The 25,978-nt window shown below is 35.1% G+C and overlaps 3 protein-coding genes across 3 annotated transcripts; all 3 read right to left on the bottom strand.

Annotated features, from left to right (window-relative positions):
* Positions 1 to 13,719: 13,719 nt before the first annotated feature.
* Positions 13,720 to 14,366, bottom strand: LOC117331010 (caveolin-1-like). Its single transcript, XM_033889603.1, has 2 exons — positions 14,313 to 14,366; positions 13,720 to 14,052 (listed from the first exon to the last, which is right to left on the bottom strand). Exons 1-2 carry the CDS (start codon positions 14,364 to 14,366, stop codon positions 13,720 to 13,722), a joined length of 387 nt encoding a protein of 128 aa, XP_033745494.1.
* A 2,779-nt stretch (positions 14,367 to 17,145) lies between these two features.
* On the bottom strand, positions 17,146 to 18,491 carry LOC117331802 (caveolin-1-like). The gene is made up of 2 exons (XM_033890698.1): positions 18,330 to 18,491; positions 17,146 to 17,981 (listed from the first exon to the last, which is right to left on the bottom strand). Exons 1-2 carry the CDS (start codon positions 18,381 to 18,383, stop codon positions 17,625 to 17,627), a joined length of 411 nt encoding a protein of 136 aa, XP_033746589.1. The 5' UTR covers positions 18,384 to 18,491; the 3' UTR covers positions 17,146 to 17,624.
* A 4,993-nt stretch (positions 18,492 to 23,484) lies between these two features.
* Positions 23,485 to 24,820, bottom strand: LOC117331493 (caveolin-3-like). Its single transcript, XM_033890228.1, has 2 exons — positions 24,758 to 24,820; positions 23,485 to 24,197 (listed from the first exon to the last, which is right to left on the bottom strand). The coding sequence occupies exons 1-2, from the start codon at positions 24,818 to 24,820 to the stop codon at positions 23,865 to 23,867; spliced, it is 396 nt and encodes a 131-aa protein (XP_033746119.1). The 3' UTR covers positions 23,485 to 23,864.
* Positions 24,821 to 25,978: the final 1,158 nt, after the last annotated feature.

The raw sequence follows: 25,978 nt of genomic DNA, 5'->3' as shown, positions 1-25,978 counted from the left end.
TGGTGGTCTTTTTGTAACATGATTACGCATTGTTTTACTGAAAAACACTTATATTAAACTTCTTCTCAAATTTCACCAGTGAAATTGGGCTTTCACTTACCTTGAATGATACTGAGATAGTCCTGCCCAAGTGTTGTTATTTTTCGGGGCGGCCCGAAATCCAAGATGGCCGCCACGACCAATATTTCCACTATTCTCGCTATTGAGTATGTCTTCACAGTCAGATTACTGTTAAGACCCTAGGGCTTCGTGTTTGTTTATAAAACAGAACCGCCATTGCATTCGAAAGAACAATATAGATATATTGTGTCAATATTACTCTGGCCTTAAATAATCTTGGTAATAATTTATACCATCAAATTTACGTATAGTAAAATTACTAAAGCATTTTAGTCACGTGGCGTTACCATAGCGTACAAGGCCGTGTAAGTATAAACGACATCCTAAATATTCAGAAGTCTTTGGATGTATCCTTTTAATGGCGTTGACATGCATAAATCAAATTATTACAGAAATATTGAGATATTGACTACGCTGTCATAGTTTCCATACACGAAAAAAAAATTTCTCTTTTTTTCTTTTAAACTAATGGGGGACTCACTATACGATAATTCATTATTTAAATCAGTCTAAAAGTTATATATGTGGATATGTACTAAAGGAATTTAACCATAGAAAGAAATCAAGGTCTGAGAAAATCACTTATACTTGCGGTTATTTAGATGATATAGAAAATATGATGACTGGATTAAAAATACTCGCAACTTCTCGAGTTCATCTCCCTATGAATGTGTAAAATAGCGAGACCGAATCATTACAGAGATGAACTATGTTTGTACGCTAGCATATAATCTATTCATTTTATATCTTTTATTATCTTAAACCCCTTTTATGATCATAGTGGTCTAAATACACAATGCGAATTTTTTTTTAAATGTCTTATTTTTTTATCTGTTTTTAAACTCAAATAAAATCAATTAATAGTATTTTGTTTGGCCCTAATTGACCATGGCTGTCGATGGGCCGTAAAACCTAAACAAACAAACAAACAAACCAGCATATATACAACACGAAGACGGATGCTCGTATTAGTGAGACATATTGGCAAGTTTAATCTGTAAGTGAAAGTTGTATATAAAACTGACAATATATTTTCAAAAAATATTAACATCTAGTGGAATATTCAGTCATTTAAAGTGTCCTGTTGGTCGCGAAACCCAATAAATAATAGTAATGTTAGTGATAGAAAGAGTTATTTCCCTTCTGTCACGCGACGGGAACATGCTTGATGAACTCCTACCTTTTCTGTATTGCTATACCCAATATAAAAAGCCAAAATTATTCTTCCGAAACCATCAGCAGTGTAAAACTTGCATCATTTAACTAAATGGAGTGTAAAATCCTAAAGTTACAATTCATAAGTTCAAATATTTTTATAGTCTGGGAGAATATAAGATATTTCAGAAATATTTCATGTCTTTGAAATTATGTTTAAGCATATTCCATAACTAAATAAAAAGGAAGATACATCATGTAACAAGTTACATGTGTAATGTCTAAAACGTTCGATTTCAGGTCAACCGAGAACGAAATGAATTTCAAAATATTTTCATTAACTGGATTCCATTAGCCAGGACAAACTTTAAACATCATACACCCAGTGAAAAACGGCATTCTTAAAAACAAAAAAAATGATGACATTTTCACATGAAAATCTAAGTTACAATATGCCGTTATACTACACTTGTTTTATTTTGTTTGACGTTCAAATAACAGCCAGGGTAATTTAAGGACGTGACAGGTTTAGGTGTGGAGGAAGGCCCGAATACCCGGAGAAAAACCACCGGCATACTGTCAGTACCAAGTTACTACCCCAAAGAACTCACGACCCAGAGGTTTAGGGCTAGTGATAAAGCGTCGGGAGACCTTTAACTACTCAGTCACCGCATCTTCGAAGATAAATGTCAATCATGCTTTTGGAATCTCTCTTGTGTTCATACAAAAGAAATCGTAATTGTAATCCCAAATGGATAAAACGAGTGCGAAATATCAGCAAAATTGATATTTTCTCGTCGTAATTAAACGGTTACATCGTTTGGCCCTGGCCGTGCAAACTGCAATGGTAAATTACAGAAGTTTACTACGCTAGCTGATTACAATGGCACATTACAGAAGTTTACTACGCTAGCTGATTATTGTTATTGCTACTCGTGTATAATGACCTGTTGTAATGTTTACTGTCTATGATCACTGATTAACACTATAAGGCAATTTGGAACTTCACTATTTATCTGACGTTTTCATTCATTTATTATTATGTTTATTATTATTGTATTCAGTGGATATGCTACCTTTAAAACATGAGTTTACTATGTTTACAAATGTACAAAGTTTACGATGTACAGTTAATAGTATAACACAGTTAGACATCGTACGACACCTCGCCCACTCCAATCCGGGCCAATAAGCGTGATTAATATAAGTTTATATAACTTGTTTCGTAATTGTTGTAAAATAAATAAATTTACAATAGTCTTATAAGGTTTGATATGTAACAAGTATTAGGATGTATGATAGTTACTTACAAGAACATCATATGTTTTATGTAACGATTTAATGTATAATAAAAAACATGTATGGAACTTTCTATCCCTTTGAATATTAAGCGAGATAAGCGATTTTTGTATGTTGAAAATCGGTCAATAATTATCATCGGTACGACAATGATAAATGTGTAGAAAGCGAGCGTCATTGTCTCCTTAATTACTGTAATTGTAGTGTACTAATGTAATTGTGTATCGTGCACCGTTTAATACCTTAAACGAGATATACATATATTGTATGTATAAAATGCATGTTTCCTACATGTGTACGACTAAACATACACACAAACTTCGATATAGTCAACTAAATTGACTACTCAAATCAACCTTTATGAATAACCCAGTTTTTCTAAAATGTAAAGAAATCGCTGTGAATTCTCTGCGTTCCAATGGACAGAAGGCGTGTCAGTCGAGCGAGTTTAAGGAATACCTGTCGGCCAGGTGAAATTTACCTAGGTAAATATTTACAGGTTGCTGTTGGATATCTGGCTACCTCAGCACATCACGGCTGACTTCTTTTTTCAGCTGTGTGTACCTAAATAGCTTAGTTAATAACATCCGTTATTGATAGTCGACCGAAAAATGAATAGGCCTTGTCAGTAAGTGTATGTTTTGATGGTTTGTTTTGGTTTGCCATGACGACCCGGGACACCACAAGGATTCGTTTGTTCAATAATATGTTTTTATGTACAATGTTTGAATAGAAAGCCTATCCAAAGCATGAGTGGGTAAAATTACAGGTATTTTAGAATGGTTGAAATTAGGTGGAAATAAGTAAGAACAGTTTTGTGGGTAATACCGTAGTACTAATTGCTTGTTAATGATATATACGTTTAGTGAGAATCACATCTATGCTAACATAGTTGTTCTAATAGGGTTGTATCTAATTCATTGTTTTTATTTCTTTCTGAAATAAGGCAACACGAAATACGGCAAATGTTGTTATCGCAGTACTTATGAATAACAGTCTTTCCTAAAGGTCGGTTGAAAATAGCGCACCAAAAAGTTGCCATTGATTCAACGAAAGAGATATGGGTCGTCAATGTGATTCCCTTAGTAACTGCCTCATATTCACATCTAACTATTTGTTCTGACAACTATGTATAGTAATACAATTAATCTAAAAATATTACCGATCTAATTAACCTTACAACTTCTACAGGTATCCACATTTCTAATATTGACTTTCATGGTCAACCATACTTATAGTGTTTCACCAGGAAGACCTCAGGTCACCTTAGTCTGTTTGATGTAGAGCTCGGTCATTTACATATTGACTTTACACATCGATTTGACCTGAAACAGAGGACATTGATCCCATGTTCAAGCGAAAAGGTTTAATAGGAATACATAATTGTCGTCGCTCGAGACAAAAACACCCCATACATTTGGATATGATTTTTGTATAATTTAATACCAGGCATAAGGGATGCAGTTAGAGTTAAATAAAAACATTTTATCTTTTCTAAATACAACTACACGCCGACACATTTGATAAAACTATCGAAATAGTAAGTACTTTCTTGTTTTCGAACATATGTCCCATGTTAAGAGAAATATGCCTTATGAGTGAATTAAACATTTATAATGATACTTGTCTGTATGATAGTTATAGAATATTATAGGAAAATAACTTGTGCACAATTCGAAAGTACTAATTAAAGTTTGTTTGCTCGTCTCCAAGTTGTTTGACTTGCGGTCGTCTTAAGACTATCTATAGCACTTGTTTTTTATGGTTGGTACTGACAACTTCCAAACATTTCGTAAACAAGGTCACCCTCGATGGCTTACATTACTTTTTAATGAATATTGATGTATTGAGATCGTACTGATTCAATATCAGTCGGAACAGTTTGGTTTTTCCATACTGATTCAGTATAACACTAGACACGATCAGTGATCCAAGTTAGTCTATATTTATATAACATACCAAAAAAAACAACATCACATGTAATTCCAATGTCGTTTTAAAACAGACATATATGTTTTTAATTTTTGATTTTATTTTAAAAGTCTTGGCTTGGTTGTCCGTATTTATTCGCATACAGATAAACATTTTCACCTTTCGATATCTAGCTAGACCTGAGAAACCAATAACTGCAAATAAAATATCGGATAATTCTAATTTATCAACAACATAAGACAGGCATTAACATTATCAAGTTGTACATCTTTATGTAATGTTTGATTTAACTAATTTTCATACCAATAACCACTCACTTTGTGATGGAATATTTTTGTGTTCAATCAACGAGAAAGGATGTCCACTGAAATACTATGGTAGTACTGTGTTTACAAATAGATAGTTACACAACGGTAGCACCAACTTGACATTTAGCCTAATAGGAGATTTGTACCATCTAGAAACAGAAATGTTTCCATAGTGTCTTGAGTCTAAATAGGTAAGGTACTACTATTTGTTATTACAGAAATTATGTTTTACAACTACTTTATTCTCCTAGTAGACACCAAGCAGATATACATGTAGATATCAAATTAATCAATTGATTTACAGTGGAGGAATAAACTTATCGGAGAGCGATTGTTTATATACTTGTTATGATCGTCAATAATGTGAAGTGTAATTGATTGATTAACATTATCTAGATTGCCATTTCCTGTCCCATTTTGTGTGTGTTGATAACCCTAAAACATTTTATTGACAACTCCGACAATATATCTGCAAATGTAAATCAATTCATTGTTCGATATCAACACGAGATGATCGATTACTTTGTAATATAATCGTGTGTCTTATTTGAGGAGGAGGAGGAGGAGGAGGAGGAGGAGGATTTTACGAGCCTACAAACGTTAAGGAAATCCAAACGTTAAGGAAATCCAAAGAACAAGTACTTTTAAATAATTAATAAATCGATAGAAAGTAAATATATGTTATAGTTTATCTTTAAAGACGTATTGATACAGTGGATATATAATAACGGGTATACCTTTCTATCTTATACAGAGTAAATAAAAAAACACAATATTAGTTATTGATGTTTAATGTAACAAATGTAAAATTCAATGATACAAAATAATGAACAAAATTGCATGTAATAATATTCTGTAGTTCTACAATCTCCAATCGTTATTTCTTTTTTTATCATTCAGCGTCATTTCACTTTAGTAGTGCATTATTTGACAAACCATCATGTATAAACTATTGGAAAGACACTTATATACACTAAGTTTATTGAAACATAAAAACACTTTCACGTTTTTTTTATAAACAACATCATAGAAACGTAACCATAAACACTGTTGTATTTATATTACTGTAATTAACATCACAGATACGCAACATTAACTGTTTATTTATATTACTATATACAACACCACATATAGTGTACGTAACAACAAGTGTTTATGTTACTATAAACCAGACTCTATATCAACGTGCATTTAAATCAAATGATGTCATGTCATTCAGCTGGAAGACTGTGATTAAGAGAAGCAAAACTAATCATAAAGCAATATCCAGAATATATTCAGTGTCATTTAAATCACCGCATTGCTTGGAAGTCCAACATTATTATATAACTGTTGATTGTGGTGTGGTGAGGATTATCGCTTGTTCTGATGGTCTATTATAATTCTACTGAAACATAATCCGCATGTTTCACAAACGGGAGCCAAGATACATTGGACAGCGGTACCGAAGAACTTTTGACAGCATGCCATGTAGATGGAGAATATTCGAAGACAAGGAGTCGCGCACCACACCTGTTCAAATGTGATAAAGGCGAACTCACATCCCCAAAATAGCGCGATGCAGATACCGCAGATTCCGGTCATGAACATGTAGCAACAGTTTTTGCCGTTTGTGAAACACCAGAAGCTGGTTTCCCAAACGCAGTCACAACTCCTGGTTCCATCCGGTTCAGCCAATACATCTTCAAAATTCACCTGTCCAAAATATATTCAAAATATAGTTGGCTTCAGATATCTTGTAAATGAACCACACATCTCGAGGTTTATTTTATTTTTATCTATATAAAGTGTAAGTACATAGACATAGATATTACATAGTCAAATGAAGATTGTGTCATCTTAAGTTATTTCATCATTGAAGCTTAAAGTGTTGTTGATGCATTGAAATACATGGATACGACAATAAAATACGTACACGAATAGATCACTATCATATCTATGAGCGATGAATTCAGCAAATATTCCATAGGCCATCTTATCATGACGTCACAATATCATGTTGATATAGGCATTAATATTTTCATCTAACATTGTAACCTTTTTTCACAACAATGCGTGTAGAACAAAATCAAAGTGTTCCGACACTATATATAACTTAATTAAACAATAAAGACAAACTATAAGATACCGACAAGATAAAAGTAACGTTACCTGTAGGTGAGAATTTATCGCGCAGGGGTCTCTGTTCTGTAAGTCAACCGCCATTTTGTCAAATATTGCAAATTCGACCCGTCCCAAGCATGTATAATACGAAATAACTTTTAAACCTTTTTGCTTGTATTTAAATCAGGTACCCGTGGCTGTCACGATATTCTAACCAGGTGACGTAGATTTTAAAAGTGTTTCTAGTTCTTTGTTCGTTGTTAAACAAACAGGTTTGTTCTATTTTCGGGATAATTAACCTTCAGATATTCTATGGTCGTTGAAGTGAATTACGTGTAATGTCGGATTAGGTTTCCAGAAACCTAAAGGTAGTTTTTAATAAAACCGTGATATGTATCTATTTAGCATATTCACATGAACAGTCACGTCGTAGCTTTTCTCTGTAATTATACCAAAGTACACTGAAGGAAAAGCTGTAACGGTTGGGAGGTACTTGGCTTTTTGTTGTTTTTTAAATTAACCCAAACAGACAGGTTGAATTAAAAAAACGCAATATCAGACATTAATCACCATATTATTACAGTGAAACACTTTTTAAATTTCGATGAAATAAATGTGTAAAATTAGCCATAGGTTGAAATCAGATTAATTACACTAACAATTATACAAAACAATAAATAGAATTCAGATTTGAAGAGGACAAAAGCGTAGGTCAAAATCCATCTAATTAATGACACCCGTCATGTGATTCAGCGAAAAACCAGGAGTAATATCACAGTCTCAGAAATTAGACTGCCTGCACCTGCATGACACTGCGGAAATTAGGAACCATACACCTTCATGTCAATGCACATAAGCAGGCACTCTGCTTCTTTATATCAATGAGCATTAACAGGCACAATGCTCTAACATGGCAATAAACATTTTTAGGTATCCTGCACTTCGTATCAATGAGCATATTTACAGTCACTATGTACTTTGCATATCAATGAACATTAACCGGCACCCTTAACCTTCACACCAATGAACATTCAAAGCAACCCTGCACTTGCATGTCAATGAGGCAAGAACATGCACCATTTACCTATAAATGAACATATACAGGCACCCTGTACCCATATATCAGAGAATATTTACAGACACCATGTACCTATATGTCAATGAGCATTTACATGCACCATGTACCCATATCTGAATAAATAACATTTACAGGCCCCCTGTACCTATGTGCCAATGAACATAACAGGCACCCTTTACCTGCATGTCAATAGGCATAAGCAGACTCGATCCATGTACTCTCATGCCAATGAGCATTAACAGGTACCCCGCATCCTCATATCAATGAGCATAAACAGGTACCCTGTACCTATATGTCAATGAATATGTACATGTACCTTGCACTCACATGTCAATGGGCATTAACAGGCAGCCTACACCTCTATATCAATGAACTGTAACTGACAACCTGTATCTGCATGACAATAAGCCGAAATGAACGAGAAAGAATGCCTTGTCAACAAGAGAAAGAGACAGTATTGTCTTCTACCATATATACTTACAGTGTCACATCTGCTGCTTATACATGATTACGTTCGAATTGAATCATTTTGTCTTACTCGCGGCTAATAATGTTAAAAATAAACAACTTTACGTTAAATAATTTTACGTATTGTATACTTATAGTTCGTCATATTCATCTCATAGGGCAGGCAAATATACCTCAGTATTTAAGTAAAAATTAGGGATAAATTTTTTGTCTTTTAAAATATGTTAAAACATCATACCTTTTACATTTCCATGTTTTCGCAAGTGCATGCTGCTGAAAAAAAGTCCACAATTTTCGCAGATTGGAGCAAGTAGGCAAGTCATGGCGGTACCAAATGCCTTTTGCAAACAACTACAACAGATACCATAGATTCTCAAACTCGGAACAAAACACCAAACCATGGAGAAGGACATTAACGCAAATTCGCAGCCCCATGCCAGGGAGATACACAGACCACAAAATGACGTGAGCATTTTGTAACAGCAGTTTTTTCCTCCTCTATAACAGCTGAAGCCGTTCCGCCATACACAGCCAGGACTATGGGTATCTTCAGGCTCTGCAAAGACGTCCTCAAAATTTACCTGTCAAACAAAGATCCTATTCTCATTTTGTGATGACAGCAAACATATTTTCAGAATCTATAATTCCAAAAGGTATGAAAAGGGTAATCCATCAGGTACTCGTTTGAAGTTTAATGACACAGGTAGGCTCTACTTATCTCCATCAAAGACATAGCAAGGATGGCACACCTAGATGAACTCTTGAGTTGTTTAATTTGCACTGACAAAAATAGTAAAAGCAGAAGAAATAGGAGAAAAGAGGGGATGATGAAAACGAAATATGACATTTATATTTTGAATGCAAAATGGTTATATTAATTATCTGAGACTATCGAAACTGGGCCTCGTCGATATTTATCTATTTATTAAATCCTTTTGTTATATGTTCATAGTGACACGCTTGCTATCTACATCATTAAATTGTTATTGATTTAGAATTAATTACACGCGTCCTTATTGAGTGTTGGTCTATTTGGTGAGTCTGAACACATTCTTACCAAGAGGAATTCGTTGATATTATTTGGATCTCTGTTGATGATGCTAACTTCCGGTGTATCCATCACTTCTACTTCTATATAATTCCGGAACTACAGCGTATCACCTGAATCCGGTTATAGTACCAACCATGACACACTGATGTTAGGGTCTGTATAATGCTTAAAATATACTACCAGTATTATACTATAATGTTTATCCCCGATTAAACAAAAACAATGGGGTAAGGCATTAGTTGCAGCCTAACTATCATATTCCAAAATCAATAATAGTATAAAGGGTCTCATCAGTAAAGAGTTACATAGCTTAATATCAATGTGATACTTTATTGTGAAATTGTGCCGATTCTTTCAGCACTGTCACCTTATTCCTATGACATTATGTTGTAAAGCATCGGCAATGGCTCTACGTGTATGCTAACTGTGCGACGGGGTACGACCATCGTATTTAAACGTACCGAGAATACATGTAAATAACAACTGTCTGCCTACAAATTCTATTCTATGTGAATAGTTTTAAATCATACATTGTCTATGTTCTTAAGAAAATAGATGCATTTGTACATATGATTCATCTTTGAATATAAATATACATAGGTTACATGGATGTTAGGAATCATGGTATGTAAAATGGTGGATATCTGTATTGATTTTCGAATCAATTACATTAATTACCTAATTAATAACTCGGAGTGATACTAACCATTATAACGTCAGGTCATTACTAAAATGCTATTATGTTTTGAAAGCGTGGCCAATAGTTAGAAGTCTGAATTTAGATACCGACTTGACAGTAGTGTTTATGTGGATGAAATTAGATTGCCATATTTGTCTTTTGATTCACTTAAATGAAGTTTTAAACCGATTTCAGATTCTATCCTTATATTGATAATGTACGGTATAGTTGAATTTCACGGGTCTAGTACGTCGCGGATGTCAGGGTCGGACCTAGGTCGCGTACACATATTGTGAACATTTAGCAGTAAACACTTCTCTGTTTGTATATTGATAAATATTCTCTGGGTGTTCATTTTCGCGCTATATTTACTGACCACGAATATGGGGGAAATTTAATCCCTCGCAAATATTACCAAATATAAAGTACGTGTAATTCCCGTAATAGCTGATTGGGTTTTTACCAAGGAGTGTCTACCTTTATTGACACTATTCCTACGGAGACATAATTATGATTATACATAAACGGTGTTGTGGCCTCATAACTACCCAGGTCGACAGAGCGTGTATTGGCCGCTGTATTATTAGTTTTATCTATGTGTAGTGATTTGTGATCGACTAATGGATTGGCCGGTCAGCATATATTTCAGCTGTGTATTGCAGAATACGTATGAATGTTGATGATATCGGCGCAGTTAATATACATTTCGAATATATATTTTTTTTTATCTAAATTATACAATTTTATCCGTCAGATGTATTCGTAATGGTTAGGATTTGATTATTAACGTTGTACTATGGTGAAAGTGACAAGTTTCTTCCCATGTCGTTAGGAAAACTAGGTTGATAGAATAATCCGTAAAAAAATCAAAATCTCATCAACATTACGAGGAGTCCTATAGGTAAAGATATGTGTTTTAACCTTACCCTGGTCAAAGCAGTTTTGTTTTCTGCTGTCATTGAATAATATGATATTACAATAAAAACTACAAAGCATAGAATTCATATTAATGTCATTACCATTTGAACTCAGATGCTTATAAACTCGAGTTCAGTTGACAAAAAAGGTATCAATAGCTTTTGATTGATATTCAGCCGTCATATTGCAAAGATGTGGTTAACTTATTGGCACTGAAATAATGTGCCACCTCAACCTATGGGTTTCCCCATTCATACCGGGGTATGTGATCTGTGACAGAGCAGGCTAGGACATGACCATGCAGGTGTTACCTACACAGGGAATATGTCATTGGTCTACCGGTAGTTCACGCCCACTAGGACAGGGTTGCTAGGGACGCAAATTAGGTAAATAATATAGGTCCCACCGCTCGCTCGCTACCATGCCATCGTGTATTTTAATCACTGATGATGGGTATACAGTATACCAATGGGGATTTAAGATCCTACGTAGTCTGAATTACAGCAAAGAATATGATACACATTCTAGTAAATGTGACATACTGTCAATGAAACAAAAGGTATTATGAAGCTATTTACACAAATGCACGAATTACATACAAGTATCACAGACAACTCACCAGTGTCGCGTTGAAATATATAGGGCTTTTTATTTGACGAACACAAATTCGCAGGTCAAATATAAATGCTGATCGTTGTTTTCGCTTTAAATTCTTTTAAACTAAACATTTAGATTATTCAGTAACCATAAGAGCTATTCATTACATATTCTTTGATGAATAATACAAATGCTGTGGTAATTATAAATCTTTCATGTTACGTTACATGACAGTTGTAACGACTTATATATAATAAATGATTAAAAATAATTTCGTCAACCTTATACACCACTGAAGGTTATCATATATTCATCGTCGGGTGTCTTCATTTTGGAACAGTAAGCGCATACAGAATAGTATTTATATGAAAACTGGCCGTTTTTAACATTCATTGAAGCTTCTCACGAGAACATGGACTGGTTTTTTTCAGAGTACTTGTACATTCACACGTACATTAAAAAACATTTCTATAAGCATAAAAGCATGAGTGTTCCTTCAGTTGTTAACAAAAGATTTGTTCTACACGAAATCAATTCCTAACTGTTGTTAATGAAAGAGGTTATCGACGTGTGATTCATGCGCGACCATGGCAACAAGGAAACACATGTAAACTTTCGCCGATCGGGTGTCTGGCTAAAAAACTCGATCTGTAATACTGATTTCTTTTTAACGTTCTGGGTTAAACAGGCTCCTGCGTGTTTCAAGCTCACCATAATATATGAAGGCTGTTCATAGACGAAAGGAGACATTTTATCAGATGACTGACCATGCTTGATTTACTGGTGATATGGTACACGAAATATGCATTCGGGTACCTTGTTGCCTCCTCGATTATTTTTAATTGAGGTTAATGATTATTCCATTTGCTTAATACTTCCCTTAATTTTTCGTTGTATCCTTATTCCAATTTAAGAATGTTTAGTTATCGAAACAGGTTGCATCTATTAAAAATTCTTTTCTTGATAGCGTTAACAATAAACTTATTGATAGCATAGCTTCTCAATGTTACCTGCTGGACACCCTTACTAGCATGACTTCAATATAAATCTACTCAAAAGGATACCAAAAATTTAGCGCACCACGCTGAACAATGTATATCAGCTTAAATCACACAGAGCATAAATGAAGAACTTATTTTATCGAAAAAATAGCTATCTACATAAATTAATTTAACTTTGGAGAGGTTTTTACCTATAGTAATCGCATTATATTATAATGATGAAGGTTCAATCTGAATACGAAACTAATTTTATGATAAGATTGACAATGTAATCAAGTGTCACGAGGAAGGAGTCACAGCATTATACGTAATGATAGTTCAGGGAGTTGGTAATCATTTTTAGTGGAAGTATTCCACAATTCCTATATCAATAAGGCCATGTACTCTCCATAAAATCCGCCAATGAATTAGCGTAAAACTAATTCCAGTCTTTACGATCTCGTACCTTCTGTATGTACCATCCTATGAAGCAATGTTTATTGAATTAACGAACAACGAACAACGAACAACGAACAACAGCTGACTACATTAACGTTATATGTATATTATCCAACCACTTTGAGAAAAGTAATACCTCAAACCATTGTTTGAAGGTATGCGACTGAGCATATCCTACACGAGGGCCTTTCACATCTTCCATAATATAAGTTGTTTTATATAATATAATTACGCTACAAAACAAATAATAAACAAAAGGATTTATTAGAAACAAAGTTTGGCTGTAGAAGGTATAAGTGTACAAATAAATAATCTAATATCACAATGTGTGTATCCTGGAGTTAATATGTTCGTGTTTTTTTTTTTATTATTTCTTCTATCCAGACAGAATCCTTGTTGGCTCCTCTCAGCTGTTGACGTACACATAAGGAAAACATAAGTTTACTTAATATAAGACCAGTTCACAAACTTACGTCAGAAAACAGTTAATAACTACCTTATGCTTGAAATCACTTCCAACAATATAATAGATTGTTCTACATACTGCCACCAGGAAACATGTGATAAGTCCACTATGTGTTTTTGACTGTTATCTTACTGAACATCAGACCAGTTGTCTCACAAATTGGGGTCAGGAAACAGTTAACACAGGCTCCGAAGAACTTCTGGGCACATCCGCAGTAAATAGCATGCACCCTCATCATTGGTGTCACACACCAAATCATATCAAAGGCGATCATGGCGAATTCGCAGCCCCAGTAAAGAGCGATGCAAATTCCGCAAAGGAAGGTCATAAACTTGTAGCAGCAGTTCTTACCACAGTTGAAGCACCAATAACTATTCTTCCACACGCAGTCAATGCTATGGGCACCTTCTGGTTCTGCGATAACATCATCAAAGGCAACCTTCAAAACATTGAAGAATTTTCGTGAAAGAAATGGTAATTAGTTGCATTCAAATCAGTCTGAATGATTATAAACACAAATTACAAATCATGTTATCCATAATATTTGTTTCACCTTAGATTATTTGAATAAATATAGACGATCATTTTTGTTTTGCCTTTTTGTTTGTTTGTTTTGTTTGTTTTGAAAATTTATAATATAATTGCATGAATTGAATCTGTTTTAAGAAGGCTTGGCATTTGATCGAACAGTATACATACCTGAACATTACTGTTCAGGGCATTGGGATCTCTACATTCCATATCGAGTTCCATGATGGTAGTTATGTGATGCTTCTAGCAGGCGGGCCCGGAGTGATCTACCATATACATGTTTTCACATATTTGTAGTTTCTATCATGGTGACCTTTTATTGTTGATTTGTTTATAGCGACGTATATGTCCAATAATAGATAATCGTAGGATTCCTTCCATTTACCATGAATTGACTTGGTCTTAGAAATAAAGCAAATTGATAGATCCCAGTTCTTTGAGGGAGCAATCAACCCTTACCACATCTCACAAAGGTCACAAAGGTATCTGTGTGGGTAAGTCAGCCTATCGCTCATTCGCTACCCCACTTTATAGAATCCCATGATTGAAATTTGCATCTCGGTGTTTTAGAAACTTTGTCAAGCGAAGCTATACCTGATGGCTTCTTATTGATTGCCACAAACATATTGAGTCCGGTCCGGAGTATATCACACAATATGCCTATAATACAGTTTCTAATTCTGTTAATTTACATTTAACTAGAAATATTGCTGTAGTCCCTAACATTTTTTTTTCAGGAAAAGGTTATGATAGTTGCCATCTTAAAATCAAAATTTTCAATTATTATTTACCCAAAAGACAAAATACTATTCATTTGTTTTTACCAGAAAAAAACCCCATATCAAATTAAGAAATCCCTCTGTGTTTTCACTATCTCGATATTAAATCGTCCATTCCTGTAATTCTAATCTAGATATTATTCAGCTATATAAAACCTATTAAGCAATTTAACTCTAGTACAAATGCTAAAGTTATCAACCTGCGGTTGCAGATGATTGTTTTTCGAAATTTTCCTTAAATATGAACATTGTGTTATTTCTGTGAAAGTCTCTTCATTGTAAGTGACGATAAGCTTTGTTAAAGATAAACAGATTAATTACAAAACTTAAATAGAGCGTGACATTCGGTGAATTGTTTCCTTATCATTGTATTGTATGTGGTATAACATTGAGTGAAAGTCACTACACTGTAAGTAATTATATTCGCCTCGTTAATGGATTGACTAATTCAATGGACTGTGACACCTAGGGCATTGTGTCCTTATTGATGTATTGTATTAGTTATAACCCGGTTTGGTTTAGCTGTAAATATTTCATATTGGCTTTTTCAGTGTAGACTGTGTTAGGCGTGATCTCCTGATCAATTGTTTTAGGGTCGACTCGCATGAATAATCATAACACATTTGCACTGAAACACAATCATCATATACAATATCGATTGATGCCACGAGGCTTTTATGCCATTGAACTGGTTTTTTTATTTGCAGTTAATTGAACAATCATTATAAGGCGTTGGAAGGTCAATAATCGGCTATACAAATCGCTTATACATCATGTCCTGTATTATTCAAGTAAATAAAATCAACATAAAAGTATCCTTCATATCCTGAATGCGATTGCTTTACACCATGGACACATATATGTCGACAGATGTATAAGGAATGTCATATTGCTTCGTCTATTTCAACATTTAAAAAATAACGACATTTCTGCAATAACACCATTGTGATGTCACAGATTTGTTTGATGTCACAATTAATATATGACGTCGCGCATTAGAGAAAATATATCACCCGAGTCATAAAGATTAATTTGCATGTATTCACTAATATTTCCATGAATATGAGTTAGGTGAAAAACGAAATCTTACATTAATGGTTGTTATAGGAATTTATTGATATCAATCATTTGATATGCAATTTTGCCTAATAGATCGTGGCATTTAGAATTGATAAACTTGTTTATTAAATTCCATGTGACATAACCACTCATGTAACATCCTTCTGTATATGAGAAAAAGCTAAACGTTGTTATTTGCTATTGGGACAGAGGTCAAAGAACAGCAGTCACCAACAAAAGTAAAACAAGTAGAATAAATACTAGTAACATTAGAATTATCCCCACAACGAGGAGCACGATACTGTCCTTTGGTGAGCTTTCCATGGCGCTTAAGTTCAATACTTTCCCGTAATTTCCTTAGAAGTGAAGCATAGTATGTGCCATTAATTGTTTGTCCCTTTTGGAGATAATCTATCAACAAAATACCACCTGCATCCCAGAAAGCCGATGCCATAAACCTCCCTGCTGATGGAACAGTCTTTGTCTTCATTGGCTTGGTGATAGCCAGGATGATTCCATTGTTTCGATAGTTGTTTGGCCTCTGGGGTTCAATGATGGACCCATGTTTCATCCATAGTGCCAAATCTCTGAAAAAATTGACAGGATCTTCCTCCAAACGGTTAAGATTAGCATACGATGATGTGCGCATGGTGTGCTTTTGATCAACCGTCAGAAGTCTTGGTACCAATCGGGCCGGAAGCTTTCTCATTGCAAAATTCTTGGTCAGAATTGAATGTACTCCGTCCTGTGAAATGCCAACTCTACAGACTATATATCTCTTGTGATTTGCCTAGCATATGAAGGGGCATCTTCCCTAGTGTTGCTACCATATCATTATGGATTGATCACTGCTCTTTCATCGATTTTGTCCATTTTGCAAAAGCCACTTGTCTTTACTTTAGAGTGCTACCTCGTCGCTATAAAATAAACCAAATGAGACCAGTCCTTGGGTCCACCGCCCTATATAGTCAGAGAAAGTGGAAGAAGATCATTGAGTACCTCTTTCAATACTAGGCTGACAATATATCAATCATCGTTCGTAACATCTCCTTATAACGAAAAACAACACTCATAAATACCAGGTATATAGCATTACGATACAGTCGACGCTTTTATGATATCAACAAAACGAACATATTACAAATAAAATGTTAAATAAAGAGTTCTCATACAAACATTTATTTTGATTAATATCACAGATAAACATGGGTTACTTATACACGTTGGTTAAGATACTCATCTTCTTGGCCGTTTTTCATTTTCTTTATTTGTTCTTTTTTAAGTAGAGTGAATTTGACAAAATCATTCATCTTTGATATATATATATCGAAAGTGAGATAGTTGCCAGTATCAACTGCCGCTGTTACTTTAGATAATTTCAGCATTTAGTAATGCTTATCATTCTTCCCATCATTCCATAAAGGTATTTAGTCTTTAGAATGCTGACATTCTGTCACGAAGCAAAAAACGTATGGTATTGTTCGAAACTGAATATTCAAAAGATTTCACTGTTTTTACTATAAGTTGGTATTAGTAGTACTTAACGGCAGAATTGGCTTGAAACGGTACCATTGACATCTATTGTTTTGTTCTGCTATGTGAGGAAAGTCACATTTTTGAACAGTACTCCACATCATGACCACTAAAAAGACCTCTGTCCTCCTCCCTCACCGTGATTCACTGTTATTTGACTGAAGAATAAACCACAGGTCTGGCAAACGGGAGCCATACAGCAATTTATAATGATGCTGAAGAACTTTTGACAACTTCCACAGTAGATGGCAAAGACTCTCAACATCGGGGTCACGATCCAGATCTGTTCAAATGCTATGGCAGCGAATTCACAGCCCCAATAAAATGCGATGCATATCCCAAAAAAGAATGTCATACATCGGTAGGCGCAGTTTTTACCACAGTTGAAACAGCAGTAACTCAACTTCCATACACAGTCAATGCTGTGGGCACCCTCCGGTTCGGCCAACACATCATCAAAAGAAACCTGTAAACACAATACATTGTTTTAATACTAAGCAATATATTCATATTTCATATTTGTGTATTTCCTTTAAATGCTAAGCTAGAAATTGATTGTTTTTAGGATTGCTTTCAGTACTGTAATTAAATCAGGCAGTAAAATTAGAATACGTATTATTTTGACATTCTATGACCTATTATATTTATCATTCATCAAATGATTATGTATGAATAGTATTTGCAATGTTACATGTTCAAAACACGATAGATTTAAAACAATTTTCATCCTTTTTTTTAATTTCAAGCAATGTACTTAAATAGAAATTGCAATGTTGTGTGTTCACAACACAATAAAATAAAAAGATAAGCATACCCTGACATTGGAGTTGACGTCATTCGGGTCTCTGTTATGCATATCGATATCCATTTTAGCCGTATATATGTCGTTCCTTACTCGGTAATGCTATCTCCCTTGATACTTTCATCAACTGAATTTCATGAACTGATTGTTAAAACATCATACGTTCCGTTTTATATTAATGGTGGGATGTTGACTGCCATGACGACCATGTTTGGCATAAGGCCTTAGATACCGTATCTAGGTTTATTGATCTATGTCTCCTATTTATCTTTGTCACATTGTCATCCTTGTCAAGCCATTATTTCTTATGTAACGAAATGTTGATTATTAAAACATGACTGTTTTGTTTTACTTTGCCTTTAACCAGTATTTAGAAGAAGAAAAAAGTATGGTAAAGAGTATTTTGATATATCATTGGACAGGCATGGAAGCCTGTAGATCGTTGTCAAGTTAAGCTAAAACAGTTATTGTCAACACGTTTAATAATTAACAAGATGTTGGTACAGTGGCGACGGCATTCTCTACAGCGCAGGAAGCATTGGATACATCTTTTATTGATTGTCTTACTCTGTCGGCGAATGTTTTACCTCCTGTTCTGGTATCTACCCCTGATTCTGCGAGTTAAATAGGGCATTGTCAATATGTATACGTAACAATGGAATAAGTGACGGGTTATCGTGTCAGTCATCACCAATCTCACAATCTCCAAAAATTGTACAAAATGCATAGACTTGATTGGCAGCTATAAAAGAGGCGTATCTATTTGGGTCATTCTGTCTGTCCCTCAGAGGTAAGCATAATATGTTTTTGTGGAGGTACTTTAAAGTCAACTGCATCTGGCATGCTATTACAACATCATATCTTTTCTGGGCTTATAGGAAATCCAGATGTCAATGTATGAGCTGATAAAAATTCAACAATGGAGTAAAGTACCCCAGAAAAAAAGACCAAGAAACTTCAATAAACCTCCAAGTAGTAATGTTTCAACAACAATCATGTCCTGTATTGGAATCAAAATCTTTATTTGGCAAGTTACTGACCTTTCAGAGCCCTGCGGGGCTATTTGCGGGGCTATTTGTGGGGTTTTTTGTTGGGCTATTATGGGGCTATTTGCGGGGCTATTTGCGGGGCTATTTGCGGGGCTATTTACGGGCTATTAGCGGGGCTACTTGTGGGGCTATTTGTGGGGCTATTTGCGGGGCTATTTGTGAGGCTATTTGTGGAGCTATTTGTGGGGCTATTTGCGGGGCTATTTGTGGGGTTATTTGTGGGGCTATTTACGGGGCTATTTGCGGGCTATTAGCGGGGCTATTTGCAGGGTTATTTGTGGGGTTTTTTGTTGGGCTATTATGGGGCTATTTGCGGGGCTATTTGTGGGGCTATTAGCGGGGCTATTTGTAGGACTATTTGCGGGCTATTAGCGGGGCTATTTGCGGGGCCCAAAGATGAGTTACCGAATGCGTTTACATTTTAGCTTTGAATATTATAAGTCTAATTCTTAAGAATCGTGGTAGCAATGATAACAAATTGGTGGGATTCACTGCTCAGATTCACTGATTGCATTTACCACATTAACGTATAATACGGTTTATATAGTGGGTAATAGCATTTGGAGATAGAAAAGGGTTTTTTGTTGGGCTATTTGCGGGGCTATTTGCGGGGCTATTTGCGGGGCTATTTACGGGGCTATTTACGGGCTATTAGCGGGGCTACTTGTGGGGCTATTTGCGGGGCTATTTGTGAGGCTATTTGTGGAGCTATTTGTGGGGCTATTTGCGGGGCTATTTGTGGGGTTTTTTGTTGGGCTATTATGGGGCTATTTGCGGGGCTATTTGTGGGGCTATTTACGGGGCTATTTGCGGGCTATTAGCGGGGCTATTTGCAGGGTTATTTGTGGGTTTTTTTGTTGGGCTATTATGGGGCTATTAGCGGGGCTATTTGTGGGGCTATTAGCGGGGCTATTTGTAGGACTATTTGCGGGCTATTAGCGGGGCTATTTGCGGGGCCCAAAGATGAGTTATCGAATGCGTTTACATTTTAGCTTTGAATATTATAAGTCTAATTCTTAAGAATCGTGGTAGCAATGATAACAAATTGGTGGGATTCACTGCTCAGATTCACTGATTGCATTTACCACATTAACGTATAATACGGTTTATATAGTGGGTAATAGCATTTGGAGATAGAAAAGGTCCAGTTGGTAATCAGGTCATGCAAGCACAGAAATATCTTAATCAGAAATATGGTCATTGAGGCGCGACAATTCGTTAAGTAGCTACGACATGAACTGATCCTAGTAACGACTGACATGAAAACAAAATCGTGCAATTTCTAAGTAGAAAGTCAGGCCATAGCGACAACTGTTAACAAGGCTCGTGTTTATAATTTCAGATAGCCATTCTTCGAGTATATAACTACATTGTACAAATATCAGCCACGCTACGACTCCAATTTTACCATGCGACCAATTATTTTTTCTGTATATGGTAGTTACGAGGGATGATTGATATGTTGTGAGCCTCGTATTGAAGGAGGTACTCAATGATATTCTTTTTAAGACTCTACTACTCTCTGACTATATAGAGCCGTACACCTCTATTATTCTTTATATGATTCCAATGTGGCCATATAAGAAATAGTTCCCCTCGGTGTCTTCAGAAACAGCGAACAGCAGCTTACCACAAGGGGTCGATTGCTGTATGAATACAACTTTTCCCTCGTATTTCTGGAAGCTCGAGCACACTTGTATTTTAAAAGAAACTATTTATTTATGCAAGATAGCCACTGTGATTGTGCTGATTCGCATACCTGTATTTTATGTTCCATAATAACACATATCATTTTATTTGATTTGCATATGAAATACAATGCCACGATTTGTATCAATCTATTATAAGAGTACTGTAAATCACTTATATTTCGCGAGTACTTAATTTCGCGAACTCGTCTAATTTGACTTATTCGCGAATACATAATTTCGCGAATTCCGATCTCATAATGACTTTAAATTCGCGAATGACGTTAGATTGTCTAACACATCGGCGATTTTCCCATGTTGGTAGCCATTTTGTTGATGAGAGTCATGTGACAGTACAAGAAAAGTCATGTGATTCAATCATGTGATTTCGGTGTCTGGCCATACTGAATTGTATTTACCGTACCTGTATACATGCTAAATGGCTTACAAAGGTGGTGTCAGACATTGAACAAAACCCACGGCTCAGTACAAATGCCTGGATGATGACGGGACTACAATAGGTTGTGAGTTAAAGTACATTGTAATTAACGTACGTGTGTATACAGTGATACCGATGAACAGTTCTCAGGACAGTCTATTGCAATGATTTATACTCCAGGCGATTATTTGCTTGGAATGTTTGAATTAAATAAGTAATTTGTTTGATTTCAACTTTGTTATGGTAAATATCTTTTCGAGAATCAAGCGATGTGAAGTGCTATGTATACATGTAACCTTACATAACTTGCAACAGCGTGGGTAATAAAGTAAGACGTATTTCGGGTGACCATTCGGGGTCCTCGGGACCGTACCTATTAAACTTAAATTAACTACATGTAAAACGTAGTCTAGAAGTTAATTAAGTCCGAGTTCAACCACATTATCGGTGTTCAGTGGTTTTTTTTGTGTGTGAAATTTTGGTGTTTTGTAATATAAAAACACACTCTGATATAAGTATATTATCTATCATTCTCTCATTATTTCAACGGCGATGTTTGCTTACCAACTAAAGATTACAGTAGATTCAAAATGGACGCCACTTAGTATTCTTGTCATTCTTATACAAATATTCGCGAGGGATTTTAATTCGCATTTGACTCTCCTCGCGAATTAACGCGAAAATAAATCCCACGCGAAATATAAGTGATTTACAGTATATGTTTGTATGCTAAATTCTTTTTTTTTTCGTTGTAATTAAGTGTATATTGTAATGATTGCAGAAAAAATACATAATACCCAAGTCATAAAACGAATTCAAAGTTAATAAAATTACAGCACAATCTTTACAAAAATATAGATTTATATGGACATCCTTGAAAAAAGTACAAGGAGAATAAGGTGTCCGGAAGAGTAAACGTCTTCACTATTCAAATCACGATATCTCAAATGAGAACTAGGGCAATGACTACAGAACCACTAGGCATATCAACATGTATCGAACACGTCCACGTCTGACTTCATATTGCAGAAGGTAATATAGTATTCCGAAATAAGATCACGATGTAGACCAAATAGCTTTTACATGATCTTCACCAAACTGCATTTCTCGAAACCTTTATTTCTTAATAATCCCATAGTAGTAAGTATGATAAAAAAAATCTTTGAATATCGAATCAACAAGGACATATATACACCGTAGGTAGGGGAAGCTGGGATGTTACTGTCTGGAAATGGAAAATTACAATTGCGAATAAAGTCATCACGCTGATCATACAGTTTAATTGTAAGTTATATATATATATATATACATATATGTATCGGTTATGTTGTGAATAAGGATCGAAGTAGGCTGCTATTGATGTAGCGTCCTTGATTTTAAATTATACATGGTATATCCGATTGACATATTCAATAAAGGTCTTTGATTCATTGTATTATAAGATAAAACGACGTCTAGATACCTATGTGAAATTGGAGGGTTTTGAAAGGTCTCTATTATACGTTCTAATAAGCCCTCCAATATAATCCGCATCTTTAAAAAAAAAAGAAAAAAGTCGGTCAACAGAGGACCACAGCTTACTCGCATTGGTATGCAAAAAATCTGTTGGAATATCTGTTAACAAAACTCAACAATATATTAATCATTCTTATTATATCATTACCTAGTTGTATGTTTAACGAAATACGCTCTTGTATAATTAACACATATGTGCTTATAACGTCGTAAAAATACAATGAAAAAAATAGTCTTCAATGTATGTTAATCGCATTGTGTACTATTGAGTCAGTAATCAAATGGAGATTGATGAACGTAGGTTATTTCAAGTGAAACAGTGGACATTTCCTGGGTATTTTTGGGGTTTCTTTAATCATCCGACCGCAATAATTTTCGCAAAATATACCTGTCAGCGAGTACATAAGTAAAAGTAAAAGTACTGTCAAGTAAAGTATAGTCAGTCTCACTCCCAAATAATAACTTCAAACAGGCAATACAATAAATAAGTCTTTATTAAATCAATAAGATCGATTGTATAATACAGGAAGTACTTTCATCCTAGTATTTACAATGAAATACTTCATTAAATAGGGCACTAAGGTAAAGGTATTCTTTCCATAACGAGTATTGAGTTATCTTATCACAGTCTCAGAGAAATAACTTGGACGTGAAGCGTTTTCTGTAGTATTCCATTAAACAGCTTTAATGAAACTTGGTTACATATCACACTTAAAACATCATCTCTTTTGTTATTCTTCATTCGAACTTCATATATGGGGTTTAAAGTTCAGATGTTTAAGGATTCCATCAGATTAACCGGAGATGTGCTTTGCTGTGTAAACCAACACAACAACATTAACGACTAGTGTTCTTGTTACGACTTTGTCACTTGAATCTTGCTGAACATTAATCCAAATGTTTCGCAGAGAGGAGCTAAACAGCAGGCGACACAGGTGCCAAAGAACTTCTGAACTATTCCACAGGAAATGGTATATGCCTTGAGACCCGGTGTGCAACACCAGACAGCATTGAAAGTGATCATGGCGAACTCACATCCCCAGTACAGGCCGATACAGATGCCACACAATGTGGTCAGGAACTTGTAACAACAGTTCTTCCCACAGGTGAAGCATTTGTGACTGTTTGTCCAGACACAGTCGATGCTATGTGTACCGTCCGGCTCACCAAGGACATCCTCGAACGCTATCTGAAATTTGTAAAATGTAATTAATTTAGGTTAGTTTATTATACTTTCAATGACTTAAACAATTTGTTGTAATATGTACAATACATGATGTAATACATACAGCATGTGTTTTTAATATATAAAGTCATATAGAATTTAGTCACTAACGTTTTGCTGAGTGTCATATCAAATTATTTTACCAGTAAGATAGAGAGACATCAATAAAAAATACTAATATTAGTCCAGAACCAAGTAATAGATACATTAATTTCCTTTTCTTTCATACTCTTTAAAATGTTGACTGAGTTAAAGTTTGTATCCGTTAAGTAAAACAGACATTGTGGCGAGTAAAGACATATACACAGAACTGCCATTCTAACTCAACGAATAATGGGATTATAAGTCTCGGAAAGGTAAGCGTGATATGTCTGCTACCTTTTTGGCATACAATATACATTTGCTATTGTATTCGGCAGCACTAGGTAACGTTGATCATCTTATCTACTTTTAAAACATGCATCTAAGTTAATTTATTAGAAGGAAATGACATCAACAATATAACTAATCATAATCAATCTCACCTGTGTGTGCTCATTTAATGCATTTGGATCCCTTTGGATGAGGTCGACCTCCTGCTCAGCCATGACTTGCTAGTCGTTTTGGGTTGGTGGTTAGAGGGACGTTTGAGGTATGACACGCTACACTCTTACTTTGTCTGTCTTTATATACCTACTGTACCCATAACTACGGACATGGGAGATTCATCATCCCATCGGGTTCTGGACTATACGTGCTTTTAATATTGGTTCGGGTAATTCTCTGTTTATCTTAAAGTTTTTTCTGAAGGAGTTAGCAAACAGCTAATCTTCATAGTACGTTACGAATGTTTTAAAGTTTAAAAGTCAGGAAAATATTCTTTGCTTTGATTACAGAGCTATCTGAACCCCTTGTTGGAGTCTTTACATTGGTAAGAGTTCAAAATACAATATGGACTCATTAAAACGTGTGGAAATTCAGGAGTGATATAACCATTAAGGAACAACAAATCAAAAGACAGCTTAATGGTGATATTATTTCATATAATTACATTATTATACTGTAAACGCATTGTGACTTAATATATTTCCACATACGGTAATACATCAGACGTGATCTGTGTTCCACATAAGGTAAGACATCAGACGTGTTCTGTGTTCTATATAAGGTAATACATCAGACGTGATCTGTGTTCTTTACAAGGAAAGACATCATATTATTATGTGTTCTACATAAGGTAAGACATCAGACGTGATCTGTGTTCTACATAAGGTAAGACATCAGACGTTTTCTGTGTTTTATACAAGGTAAGACATCAAGCGTGTTCTGTGTTCAACATAACGTAAGACATCAGACGTGTTCTGTGTTCTACATAAGGTAAGACATCAGACGTGATCTGTGTTCTACATCAGGTAGGGCACCAGACGTGTTCTGTGTTCAACATAACGTAAGACATCAGACGTGTTCTGTGTTCTACATAAGGTAAGACACCAGACGTGATCTGTGTTCCACATAAGGTAAGACATCAGACGTGTTCTGTGTTCTATATAAGGTATGACATCAGACTTGTTCTGTGTTCCACATAAGGTAAGACATCAGACGTGTTCTGTGTTCTACATAAGGTATGACATCAGACGTGTTCTGTGTTCAACATAAGGTTAGACATCAGACGTGTTCTGTGATCAACATAAGGTAAGACATCAGACGTGTTCTGTGTTCTACATAAGGTGAGACATCAGACGTGTTCTGTGTTCCACGTAAGGTAA

Source organism: Pecten maximus, chromosome 7 (assembly GCF_902652985.1).
Source record: "Pecten maximus chromosome 7, xPecMax1.1, whole genome shotgun sequence".
NCBI lineage: Eukaryota > Metazoa > Mollusca > Bivalvia > Pectinida > Pectinidae > Pecten > Pecten maximus.
This window is presented reverse-complemented; position numbering and strand designations above follow the sequence as displayed.

Coding starts and splice junctions, on each gene's coding strand:
- LOC117331802 (XM_033890698.1), bottom strand. CDS start 18,383: ATGGATATCGATATGCATAACAGAGACCCGAATGACGTCAACTCCAAT. Junction 17,982..18,329: donor ACGTCAACTCCAATGTCAGG/GTATGCTTATCT, acceptor TTGTGTTTACAG/GTTTCTTTTGATGATGTGTT.
- LOC117331493 (XM_033890228.1), bottom strand. CDS start 24,820: ATGGCTGAGCAGGAGGTCGACCTCATCCAAAGGGATCCAAATGCATTA. Junction 24,198..24,757: donor CATTAAATGAGCACACACAG/GTGAGATTGATT, acceptor TACAAATTTCAG/ATAGCGTTCGAGGATGTCCT.
- LOC117331010 (XM_033889603.1), bottom strand. CDS start 14,366: ATGGAACTCGATATGGAATGTAGAGATCCCAATGCCCTGAACAGTAAT. Junction 14,053..14,312: donor CCCTGAACAGTAATGTTCAG/GTATGTATACTG, acceptor AATGTTTTGAAG/GTTGCCTTTGATGATGTTAT.